A 12,294-nucleotide genomic window follows, 5' to 3' on the forward strand; every position below is an offset into this window, starting at 1 on the left:
ATGGACGGACCTCTCGTCGACTAGCAGCTAGCGTCTTACTGTGAGTTGCCGGACCCCTTTTCTTTGTTACTGGTAATTTACAAATCTGTTTAACTTTCTGGCACTAGTTGATTAAAAAAAAAAAAGTTTTCCACTGGAGTACCCATTTAAGATCCAAACTAAAATGCCACCATTTACTGTAGGTACATTTACTATTTTGTATTTCAATATCCAACCTATGTTTCTTCCTGTACCCTTTTTGATTCCCCTTTTTTCTCATTTTCATAAAATAAAACTAGTTTATTTAGAGAAACTGGCAGAAAATACACTCAATTTCCAAATTTGTCCTTAAATCATTCTGCTTGACTTTGAATTCTTCTAGTTGATTCTGGCACACTACTACTGAGCACAAGCCAAGGTACTTCAATGGCATTATTAATCTCTTTACCTCAAAGCTCTTTTTCTGACTACACATTAGGACCTCCGCCAGTCATTCTGGCTGCACATACCTCATAGCACTTTATACATGTCTCTAGGAATCATACTGGTATCATACATAGGTCCTTGTTTGACACTAACAGGTCCACCATAGGTCTGTTTGACGCCTGCTCTTTTGTCAAAATTAAACATAGAAGATAGTCGGCAGAAAAAGACCACCGATCCATTTCGTTTTTATTTAATATATCACAGATGGATATATGTAAGTAAGTATATGTTAATATTTATTTCCTGTGGATTTACCACATCTGCAAAAGTTTGCTTCAAGTATGCTTTACTCTTTCAGCAAAATATTTTTTGCATTGTTGATGCCATAGGGGGTCAGTTTGGCTCTTTGCATCGTGATTACAGGGAGCTGATCCATTGCATTAACAGCCTGAGCCTGTACTAGGCCTCCCTGGTTGTCATCACTGATCAACTTGTACTGTCTGCCATAGGCAGACTGTATTAGCAGATCACCAATTGCACTGATAAAAATAACACTGTTGTCTTACATTGATTGGGATGAGAAATTACGCTCATGATCGTTCATACAAGTCCCCTGGAAAACTAAAAATGTGAACATAAAAAGTAAAAAAAAAAAAATGTAAATATAAAAAAAATCCCTATCTTTTAAACATTTGGTATATCTGAGTGTGCAGTTGTCTGGACTATTAAAACATAGCATTATTGATCTTACACGGTGAACTGCATAAACAGAAAATAATACCACAAGCTTTGTTTGCTACATTTTATGCTTTTGACCTTTGACCATTTTTCTAGCCAGTCTTTGGACGCAATTTATTTTATCAATATCTGTTTGAAGGCGAGGGCAACAGAACTGGACACAGTATACCAGATGTGGTCTCACTAGACCTACTGGATCACAATCTCATTCTTCCTACTGGATCACAATCTCATTCTTCCAACTGAATCACAATCTCATTCTTCCTCCTGGATCACAATCTCATTCTGCCTCCTGGATCACAATCTCATTCTTCCTACTGGATCACAATCTCATTCTTCCTACTGGATCACAATCTCATTCTTCCAACTGGATCACAATCTCATTCTTCCTCCTGGATCACAATCTCATTCTTCCTCCTGGATCACAAACTCATTCTTCCTACTGGATCACAATCTCATTCTTCCTACTGGATCACAATCTCATTCTTCCAACTGGATCACAATCTCATTCTTCCTACTGGTTATAGGTCTAGCTATACAAGCATTCAACTTGCTTTCTGCACTGTCTGACTGATTATTGACTCATTTTCAGGTTGTCAGAAAGCACTACCCCAATATCCTTCTCTTCTGAAGTCTTTACTGGCATAGAACTGCCGAATAAATGCTTATACAGAGGATATCATCTCCCAAAGTGCATTATTTTACATTTGGATACATTGAACTGCAGTCTCAATTGTTTCAACCATTTATGAAGTAAAGTTAAGTCATTTTTCATATTACAGAGACCTCCAGGAACATCAACTCTATGACACACATTTGCCTTATTGACAAACCGCTGAAGCTTTTAACTGCACACTATATACCCTATATACCTGTAAAGGGAACATTTAGTACCTCAATTGTGTTATATTTAATGTAAAAGTGGCTGGCAGTTCTTCCCAGATCTGTGGAGGAAAAGAATCCAGTTCTCTCTTCAAAGCGAATCATACGAGCCTTGTCAAGTTTCCGTCCTACTTCAATTACCACTTGTTCTCGATGCTTTTCCAGTAAGGGATCCATCTGTTGGATAGTCCAGAAAGAACCGTTTTTGTCTCATCAATTCTATTTAGATCAATGACATCTACAATGACTACTGCCTGCAAAATCACTTATAATTTAAATGCACTAACAAATAGTGGCTACAACTATCAGTGTTATTCATTCATACACAAGGTTTGATTTCATTGCTAGATCATACACACAAACACAAAGGGTTAAAATCTGCACGGATCACAGCTTGTCTTCGGCTAAAACCATTTCAATCACCAAGGCCTAAATAAATTGAACTAAACTAAATGAGCTAAAAGCAGGGCTGTTATCATGTCAGAAAACAAAAGCAAATATTTATCCTGGCATTACTGACTGGAGAATAGGGGTTAGATATTCATAAGAAATGGATTTCCTACCTGAAACACCTTATGACTAATGCCATATGCTAATGGATTTGCTCTCATCCGTACAAAAAGATAAGTGTAACTCAGCCACTTTACTGCCTCCTCCACATTGGTTACTGTTCCCAGCGCGATCTGCAATAAAGGGTACAGACATATGATCTGGGTTATTATTGGGGATGACCGTATCTTTAGTGGAGAAATATAGTTATTAGTTCAGTCTTTGAAAAAATAAATAAATAAATTATATATATATTTATATATATATATATATATATATATATATATATATATATATATATATATATATATATATATTTATAAAATAAAAATAATGAAATCACATCCGAAAACTTTTAAAACAATATACTGAAAAAGACAGACATGAGATTAAAAAGATAAATAATAGGCAATAAATGATTGTATGGATAGATGGTATAAAATGATACGCTGTTTGTGTTAACATAATCACAAAAAATGATAACTTTATTCTGCAACTCCAGGAATACAAGACTCATATCATACAAATTGAGGACATATGTATAGATGTCAGTTTAACAAATTATTATAGAGAAATTCCATCTAGCCTCTTAGTTAGCATGCTTGTGGGATTATCAGCAGAGGAGTGAAAACAAAGGATCTAGAAAAGTGTCATCCTTGGCCATAATTTTGCTTGTATATAGAACCAAAATGTATTACAAGCAGCAAAGTAAATGTAAGCCCATCACTCCATTAGTCAAAGGTAATAGACTGTATAATGCACCGTGATAAAGAAATGTTTTAGTTCCCTATTCATCTTTTCTTATATTTAATAAAGAGGTTATACTTGCCAATATATGTGCAACCATGCATATCTATTGCAAAGGTCGGTATAATTCTAACCTCCAGGTCTATTTTCTTTATCAGCTAGCCATTGGAGCAACATGGAGCAGTATGAATATTTCCTTTTGATTCAATTTGTGTGAATTGCACAATAAGCAATGAATGTTATTACCTAAAACGTAATTGCAAGTTTTCTAATATTCCTGAAATTCTCCATATAATGTCGAGGTCAAGCACAGGATTTTAATAGAAAGAATGGAACAGAAAATGTACATATTTCATAAAAGCTATATAAAATATGAATGCTTCATCTTTAACACTGTGAAGATTAAAATTGATTAAAAAGGCAAAGGAAAGCAGAAGTGGCATTTCTTGAATGGTATTTTTAGTGGCTCTCAGCAGACTACATAACATATTGTAAAGTGTTTCTTTGTAAAATAAATAAAAAAAAATGAATAAAACAAAGGATATAAAGAAAACCCTGTGCATGGTACATCTGACCCTTGAATAATTCAGTTCACCGCTTTCTACATCTCAAATCCAGGTTTCAAACTATGCAATCTGTCACCCCATCTGAAATTCAATGCTGCATTTAGAGACAATTTATCTCCAGGATATTCTCAGAAGGAAAAAAAATTATTACTTTGTTTGGCCCATGAAATGCACGTAAATAGCAAAACTCAAAAAAAAAAAAATTTATATATATATATATCTATATTTCCCAGCATTAAAAAAAAATCTTATTTTACACATGGTATTTCATCTGCACAATATAAGTATATTTAACTTTACAGAAATATAACCGTCAATATTTGCTCAAGTGTCTTTGTTTTTTCTAAATACACAAATTAAAATTCATAAACAGGAATAAATGAACCCGTGGAAAACATTATAAACTGGCATTAGTAAAGCTTTAATGGAATACGCTCTGTGACTAAAGGTATATGGAAAACCAATCACATTGCATGTAAAGCACACCACTAGAAGCAGCATCCTTTACAGTTGACACTTGGCATGGTGTATGGATTGTATCATTGTATGCATCTGTTTGACTATAGAAAACCATTACATGAAGCCCATGACAATTTTCTTGTGCATTTGTTGAGCCCAGCAGTCAAACTCAGTAGTGGGTAATACATTGAGGAAAGACATGCTATAGTCTTCATGTCCTTACTTGGCTGAGCTGTTGGAACAACAACAGCACTTGGGCGGCTCAAGCATTTTTGGAAATGTAGCATGATATGAGGTGCCGCACTAAAAAGGTAACAAATCAGAACATTCATGCACTGAGAAATCACCGAAAAGGATTGTGTACCTCCTGCTCCTGTAGGCTGGTCTTGACTTATTTTGTGAGAAGGGAAAATAGACCATTAGAATACACAGCCAGTAGACTCAATAGAGGAATTATGGAGACCAGCATGCAGCCTATTTGTTATATAGACAATGGGGGAGATTTATCAAAGGATTTAGACTGGTTTTTCATGTCTAAATTTGTCTCACAGAAAGTCGCAGTCTAAATATGTGCGACTTTTCTGCGACTTTTGCTGTAGAGGATTTTTAGAACATGATGCATGCAAGTCTATTTTAGACGGAAATGCATTGGAAAATGCATTGGTGCTGAATTTATCAAGTGCGACTTTTGTGCGACAAGTCGCATCTGCCCAAAATACGCTGAAATGTCAGACCATGTTGGAGCAGGTCTAAATGCAGTTTAAGCTGTAGACCCTGAAGTCTGATCACAGAATTTATCAAGGGCTGTGAGACCTTTGATAAATTAGGAGCACAATAGACAGGAGACTACCACATACGCTGGTCTATAAGCATACCCAGAATAGACTAGATTAGTAAATGTCCCCCAATGCCTTTAATAATGAGAACTTGGTACATATCACAGTTTATAGTAATATACTTAGTAGGGTTCTCCCACTATTATACGTGATCTGACTACTGGGATCACCATTATAACTTGGTTAGAGCTGTGCTGCAGTTCAATACAAAAATGGATGTTGATCCTTGAAATCAGGAGAGAAGTTTAGAAGTACCAGAAGTCAGAACCCCAGTAACCTCAGTAATTTAGAAAAGCACTATTTGGGGGGAAATAACCATTTAAATGGTTGGCTTGGATTTAGGGTCAAAATAGACGACCTTTTTGGCTCCATCTGCAAAGGCACCTATATACTCACATGACATCTTCTTAAAACAATGATGATTTTCAACATATAATACTTGGACCAAGTGGATCTTCCGGGATTATTTAATGTAACCTCTACTAGAAAACTGGCTATTTTCATCTTGAAATATAGTGTTGTATATTTTGAATAACTACACATTCATTCCCGATTCATCTACCTCGGCTTTATGTACTCTGAGAATCCTGCTGTAGATTTGTGTTGCACTCCTAAAACCCCAAAGTTGTTACAGTGCTAAAAGTATGTTTCCCATTTATCCCTTTTAAAGCACCAACTGAAAGTAGAAGACATCATATATCAGCAAATAGACTTCTTTATTTCTCCAAATGACTTTTTAAGTCTGCCAACATTCTTCACAACTGTTACCCATAAAAATAATGGAAACCTCTCCCCTAATGCTATCTCCAGATATGGCCAGGAAAGTGCAACATTAAAGTGGCAAATAAAAACAAATGGTTAATAGCTCATCTGTAACCGGCTCAAAACCAGGAAGTCTTTAAAAACTCTGAGAGGCAACATGAAACATGTCATTTGGCAAAAGAGTCTATCCCATCTATTGTTATTTCCCTCCTAAGACAATTGTAAAATACTAACTTTTAACTGGCCATATGTATTATAAACATATAAGATCTGAAAGGTTCTGGCCATATCTTTTATCTTAAAGAAGATATTTATATATTCTAAGGTTATAGCTTTCAGCAATTTCTAACATGTATATTTTCTAGGTCACCTGCATCCATCCCACTCCTCGGTTACAAAGCTTATATTTTTAGGTAGTCATAACCTAGTTAAAGGGGTACTCCAGTGGAAAATACATTTTTTCCTAATTACCTGGTGGCAGAAAGTTAAACAGATTTGTATAGTTCTTTTCTGTCTGACCAAAGTGCTCTTTGCTGACACCTCTGTCTGTGTCAGGAACTGTTCAGCGTAGGAGCAAATCCCCATAGCAAACCTCTTCTGCTCTGGACAGTTCCTGACATGGACAGAGGTGTCAGCAAAGAGCACTGTGGTAAGACATTAAAAGAACTTCAAAAGGAAAAGAACTTCCTCTGTATTATCCAGCAGCTGATAAGTACTGGAAGGATTAATATTTTTAAATCAAAATCATTTACAAATTCATTTAACTTTTTGGCACCAGTTGATTTTAAAAATGTGTTTTCCACTTGAGTACCCCTTTAACTGTATAGTCAACCAGCTGCCAGTCAAGGCTAATGCTCAACACCTATACAAAACTTTTACAAGTTTACAATAAAATACCAAATATCCATCAGACAGAGGAAACAAAAAGGTGTATAAAGATGAGGTGCCAATAAACTGGTTAAGGTTACCAACCTGGAAACAAGATATAATGTGCACTTACCACATGACAGGGTCACTGAAGGAAAAACACTGTATGTTAATCTAGCCTTATGTATTTAAAGGGGTCATCATCTGGGTAGGTCATCAATATCAGATTAGCAGGGGTCTGACACCCAGCACCCCCCCCTGATTGAAATGGCCACAGTGCTTGTGTTGGTGAATGGCCAACACTGCAGTTCCTTGCGTTGCTTCTACTAAGTGCAAAACACGTGAGTATGAGCGGTGGTAAACATTAAAGAGGTGCCCGGCCCCTGCTGCTTACCACTTTCTACCGATACTTTCTTGAGCTGACAGGAGACTAGGAAAAGGAGATCAGTGGGGACTGGCCACCATCAAAACAGCAACAGCAACGGCCCCTTTTTTATTCTTATTTATGTAATTAGGTATTTTTATCACTTTAAAATTAAAAAATAAATTTTTTTTTAAAAAAACAAGCATACCATTAAAATGTACTCATTTAGCTAAAATGATAAAAAGCTTTTTACAGCATTTTTCATGGCATTTTCAACAGCATTGTTTTCTTTATGGTGAAAAAATGCTGTGGCCAGATGTTATTATAAAGTTTATCATAAAATACTGAAAAGTCTACATACACAGAATTTTATGTTTTTGTGCATTTCTTAGGGTACAGTTTTTTCTTTAGGCATTACTATAGGACTTAACCACCCCGTGACGCCCTGGTCCTTAAGGACCAAGGGCTTACCTATACACCCGTGGGAATTTTGGTCCCTGCCTGCGATGCCTGTTGAAATCGTTCAGCAGCCTCAATCATCCTAAACAATAAGAGTGAGGTGGCAGCAGTTACCTATGATCACGCGAGAACCGGCAGCAGAAAGGAGGCGCAGGCAAGGGGAGGCAGCAGTAACGACATCAGAGGCAGCAGTGAAGATCGCTGTAAAGTGATCTTTACTGCTGCTTCTAGGAGGTTCAAAAGTACAACTCCCAGCATGCTTTACTGCTGCTTCTAGGAGTTTCAAAACTACAAATCCCAGCCTTTGGCTGTCTGGGCATGCTGGGAGTTGTAGTTTTGCAACATCTGGAGGACCACAGTTTGGAGACCACTGTGCAGTGGTCTCCAAACTGTGTCCTTCCAGATGTTGCAAAACTACAACTCACAGCATGCCAAGACAGCCAAAGGCTGGGAGTTATATTTCTGTAAAATCTGGCCCTTCAGATGTTGCAGGACTACAACTCCCAGCATGCCTGGACAGTCTCAGCATGCTGGGACTTGTATTTTGCAAATAGGGCTCTGTTTGGAGACCATTATGCAGTGGTGTCCAAACTGTAGCGCTCCAGATGTCCAAACTGTAGCGCTCCAGATGTCAATTCAAAGCATGCCGAGACTGTCCAGGCATGCTGGGAGTTGTAGTTCAGCAACATCTGGCCCTTCAGATGTTGCCAAACTACAACTCCCAGCATGCTGGGCAGTCTGGGCATGCTTGGAGTTGAAGTTTTGCTAAATCTGGAGGGCTACAGTTTAGAGACCACTACACAGTGGTCTCAAATCTGTTCTCCTCCAGTTGTTGCATAACTACAACTCCCAACATGCCCTTCGGCTGTCTGGGCATGCTGGGAGTTGTAGTTTTGCAACAACTGGAGGCACTATGGTTGGGAAAAATTGTCTGTTTCCTAACTCAGTGTTTCCCAACCTGTGTGCCTCCAGCTGTTGCAAAACTATAACTCCTAGCAGGCACTGACAGACCATGCATGCTGAGAGTTGAAGTTTTGCAACAGCTGGAGGCACCCGGGTTGGGAAACACTGAGTTAGGAAACAGACAGTGGTGCGGAAACACTGCGGTAGTCTGTTACCTAACTCAGTGCTTCCCAATCCCAACCAGTGTGCCTCTAGCTGTTGCATAACTACAACTACTGGCATGCATGGTCTGTCAGTGCATGCTGGGAGTTGTAGTTTTACAACAGCTGAAGGTTTGCCCCCCAAGTTAATGTACAGGGTACATTCACATGGGCGAGGGTTTACAGCAAGTTTCTCGCTTAAAGTTTGAGATGAAGCTAATTTTCTGCTGCAGCTTCAAACTCACAGCGGGAAACTCACTGTGAACCCCTGCCCATGTGAATGTACCCTAAAAACACTACACTAACCCTAAATAAAGAGTAAAACACTACATATACACTACACCCTTACACTGTGCCCCCCCCTCCCAATAAAAAAAAAAAAAATGTCTTGTACGGCATTGTTTCCAAAACTGAGCCTTCAGCTGTTGCAAAACAAGTACTCCCAGTATTGCCAGACAGCCATTGACTGTCCAGGCATGTTGGGAGTTTTGCAACAGCTGGAGGCACCCTGTTTTGGGAAAACTGACGTAAAGTATTTTTGGTGGAGGAAGCATGTGTCACGCTTGCATCCAGGTACACCCCTATGAAAATCCCTAATTTAGGCCTCAAATGCACCTCAAATGCCCTGTCGTATTTCAAGGCAACAGTTTAGGGCCACATATGGGGTATCTCCGTACTCGGGGAAAAATTGCATTACAAATTTTTGGGGTCTTTTTCTCCTTTTATCCCTTATGAAAAAGTAAAGTTGGGGTCTACACCAGCATGTTAGTGTAATTTTTTTTTTATTTTTTACACTAACATGCTGGTGTTGCCCCATACTTTTCATTTTCATAAGAGGTAAAAGGAAAAAAAGTAACACAATTTCTCCCAAGTACGGAGATACCACATATGTGGAAGTTAAGTGATCTGCAGATGCACAACAAGGCTTAGGAGTGAGAGCACACCATGTACACTTGAGGTCTAAATTGGTGATTTGCACAGGGGTGGCTGACATACACTAAAAAAAATTAAAAAAATTAAAAACACCCACATGTGACCCCATTTCGGAAACTACAACCCTCACAGAATGTAACAAGGGGTGCAGTGAGCATTTACACCACACAGGTGTCTGAAAGATTTTTGGACCAGTGGTCCGAGAAAATGAAAAATTGAATTTTGTGCCAGTGGGGTGTAAATGCTCACTGCACCCCTTGTTATGTCCCGTGAGGGGTATACCGTATTTATCGGCGTATAACACGCACTTTTTAGGCTAAATTTTTTAGCCTAAAGTCTACCTGCGTGTTATAAGCGGGCGCTTTAAATCAATGAACTGCAGCGGCTTTGCAGGTACAGAGACCGCCAGCGCTGCCAGCTTCTCTGCCCCTGCCTGTCCTGGGGTCTAGAGCCCTGCTGCCGGCCCTTCTCTCCCCCTGGCTATAGCCAGGGGGAGAGAAGCGGTGCCGGCAATGGGGCAGCGGCGCCGACAGACAGGGGGAGAGAAGGGGCAGCGGCACCCATTGCCGGCGCCGCTGCCCCGTTGCCTCCCCCATCCCCGGTTGCATAATTACCTGTTGCCGGGGTCAGGTCCTCGCTGCTTCAGGCCTCCGGTGTGCGTTCCCTGCGTCGTTGCTATGCGCTGCACGACGCGGCGCAAGTAGAATATGTCACAAAAAAACTATCTCGGAATCAAATTCATAAGTAAAAGCATCCCAGAGTTATTAACGCTTAAAGTGACAGTGGTCAGATGTGCAAAAAATGCATGTAAATATGGTATCATATTAATCATATTGACCCACAGAATAAAGTGAGCATGGTATGGTTATTTATGGAATATTTATACTGTAAAGCTGCAAAATTGCTATTTTTTTATCAATTTGCCAACACAAATGTTTTTTGGTTGTACCGACCATTTTATGGTAAAATGAATGGTGTCATTACAAAGTACAATTGCCCTATAACTAGCCCTTATTTGGGTCTGTGGAGGGAAAAATAAAAAAGTTATGCCTCTTAGAAGACTAGGAGGAAAAAAAACAAAAATACAAAAATGAATGTCCTTGAGGACAAAATGAACCAGTTGTTATCAGTGTTGTAGCATCCAGCATCCATCTTTTCTGAATGCCGGACGGGGGAACACAACAAGATGCATTCCCCTGTAAAGTGCCGGTCTGGCAAGTCCAAAATATCTGGTGTCCAAATGGAGATGCCGGATGAATGGGAACTGTCCCATTCAAATGAATAGGATCAGTTCTTAGCATCAGTTTCCCTGAGGTGCATTTTCTACAGTGCCAGATGCATATATGTAAACCTAGCCTTACAAAATCTTAAGCCTTCCAGTACTTATCAGCTGCTTCAGAGAAAGTTGTGTAGTTCTTTCCAGTCTGACCACAGTGCTCTCTGCTGCCACCTCTGTCCATGCCAGGAACTGTCTTGAGCAGGAAAGGTTTGCTAAGGGGATTTGCCCCTACTCTGGACAGATCCTGACACGGACAGAGGTGGCAGCAGAGGGCACTGTGATCAGGCTGGGAGGAACTACAGAACTTCCTCGGGAGAATACAGCAGATGATAACTACTGGAAGGCTTACGATTTTGTAATAGAAGTAAATCACATATCTGTATAATTTTCTGGCACCAGTTGATTTGGTTCAAGCCAAATTGGTATTTACATAATATAGAAATACCAATTTGTCTTGAACCACTTTCACTACTATTATAGTGCTGTTAATAAATATACAGTGGTCCCTCAACATACGATGGTAATATGTTCCAAACGGACCATCGTTTGTTGAAACCATGTTGAGGGATCCGTGCAATGTAAAGTATAGGACAGTGGTCTACAACCTGCGGACCTCCAGATGTTGCAAAACTACAACACCCAGCATGCCCGGACAGCCGTTGGCTGTCCGGGCATGCTGGGTGTTGTAGTTTTGCAACATCTGGAGGTCCGCAGGTTGAAGACCACTGGTAGAGGAAGTTGTACTCACCTGTCCCCGCCACTCCGGACCGTCACCACTGCCCCGGATGTCATTGTCCATCGCTGTCGCCGTGTCCCCGACGCTCCGGCAAGGCCTCTGCTTCCCCGCATCCGCGCGCTCCGTCGCCGCCATCATGTCGCTACGCACGCCGCTCATATTGGATGACAGGACGGCGTGCGCAGCGAAGTGATGATGGAGAGCGCCGACGATGCAGGGGATCCCGAAGAGGACGCGCCGGAGCCCCGAGGACAGGTGAGTGACCATCACCGGAGCACACGGGGCACCGTAAACGGCTATCCGGTGGCAGCTGAAGCAGTCTACATTGCCGGATAGCCGTTTATGCAATGGCCCCGACATAAAAAAGCATCGTATGTTGATGCTGCCTTCAACATGCGATGGCCTCTGAGAGTGATCGTATGCTGAAATTATCATATGTCGGGGCCATCGTAGGTCGAGGGGTCACTGTATTGCATTTAAAATATGTTGTTCTTGATTTCTATGTTCTCTAACATATTTCCCCTTACCTTAGATTAGTAACTTCTCTACAAGTTACATCTATGCGACCAGTTGATTTGAAAATATTTGTTTTTCCTCTGGAGAATCCCT

The 12,294-nt window shown here is 40.0% G+C and overlaps 1 protein-coding gene across 6 annotated transcripts in view; it reads right to left on the bottom strand.

The window, feature by feature from the left end:
* The window catches only part of ASCC3 (activating signal cointegrator 1 complex subunit 3), a 764,501-nt gene that overhangs the window by 187,505 nt on the left and 564,702 nt on the right, over nucleotides 1-12,294 (bottom strand). For all 6 annotated transcript variants that reach the window (XM_056566195.1, XM_056566194.1, XM_056566190.1 and 3 more), the window contains 2 exons: nucleotides 2,589-2,708; nucleotides 2,038-2,202 (listed from right to left, as the gene is read on the bottom strand). In XM_056566195.1, coding sequence (XP_056422170.1) covers nucleotides 2,038-2,202; nucleotides 2,589-2,708 — 285 coding nt within the window. The remainder of the gene's footprint in view (nucleotides 1-2,037; nucleotides 2,203-2,588; nucleotides 2,709-12,294) is intronic.

The sequence above is a fragment of the Hyla sarda genome, chromosome 3, assembly GCF_029499605.1.
Source record: "Hyla sarda isolate aHylSar1 chromosome 3, aHylSar1.hap1, whole genome shotgun sequence".
Taxonomy (NCBI): Eukaryota; Metazoa; Chordata; class Amphibia; order Anura; family Hylidae; genus Hyla; species Hyla sarda.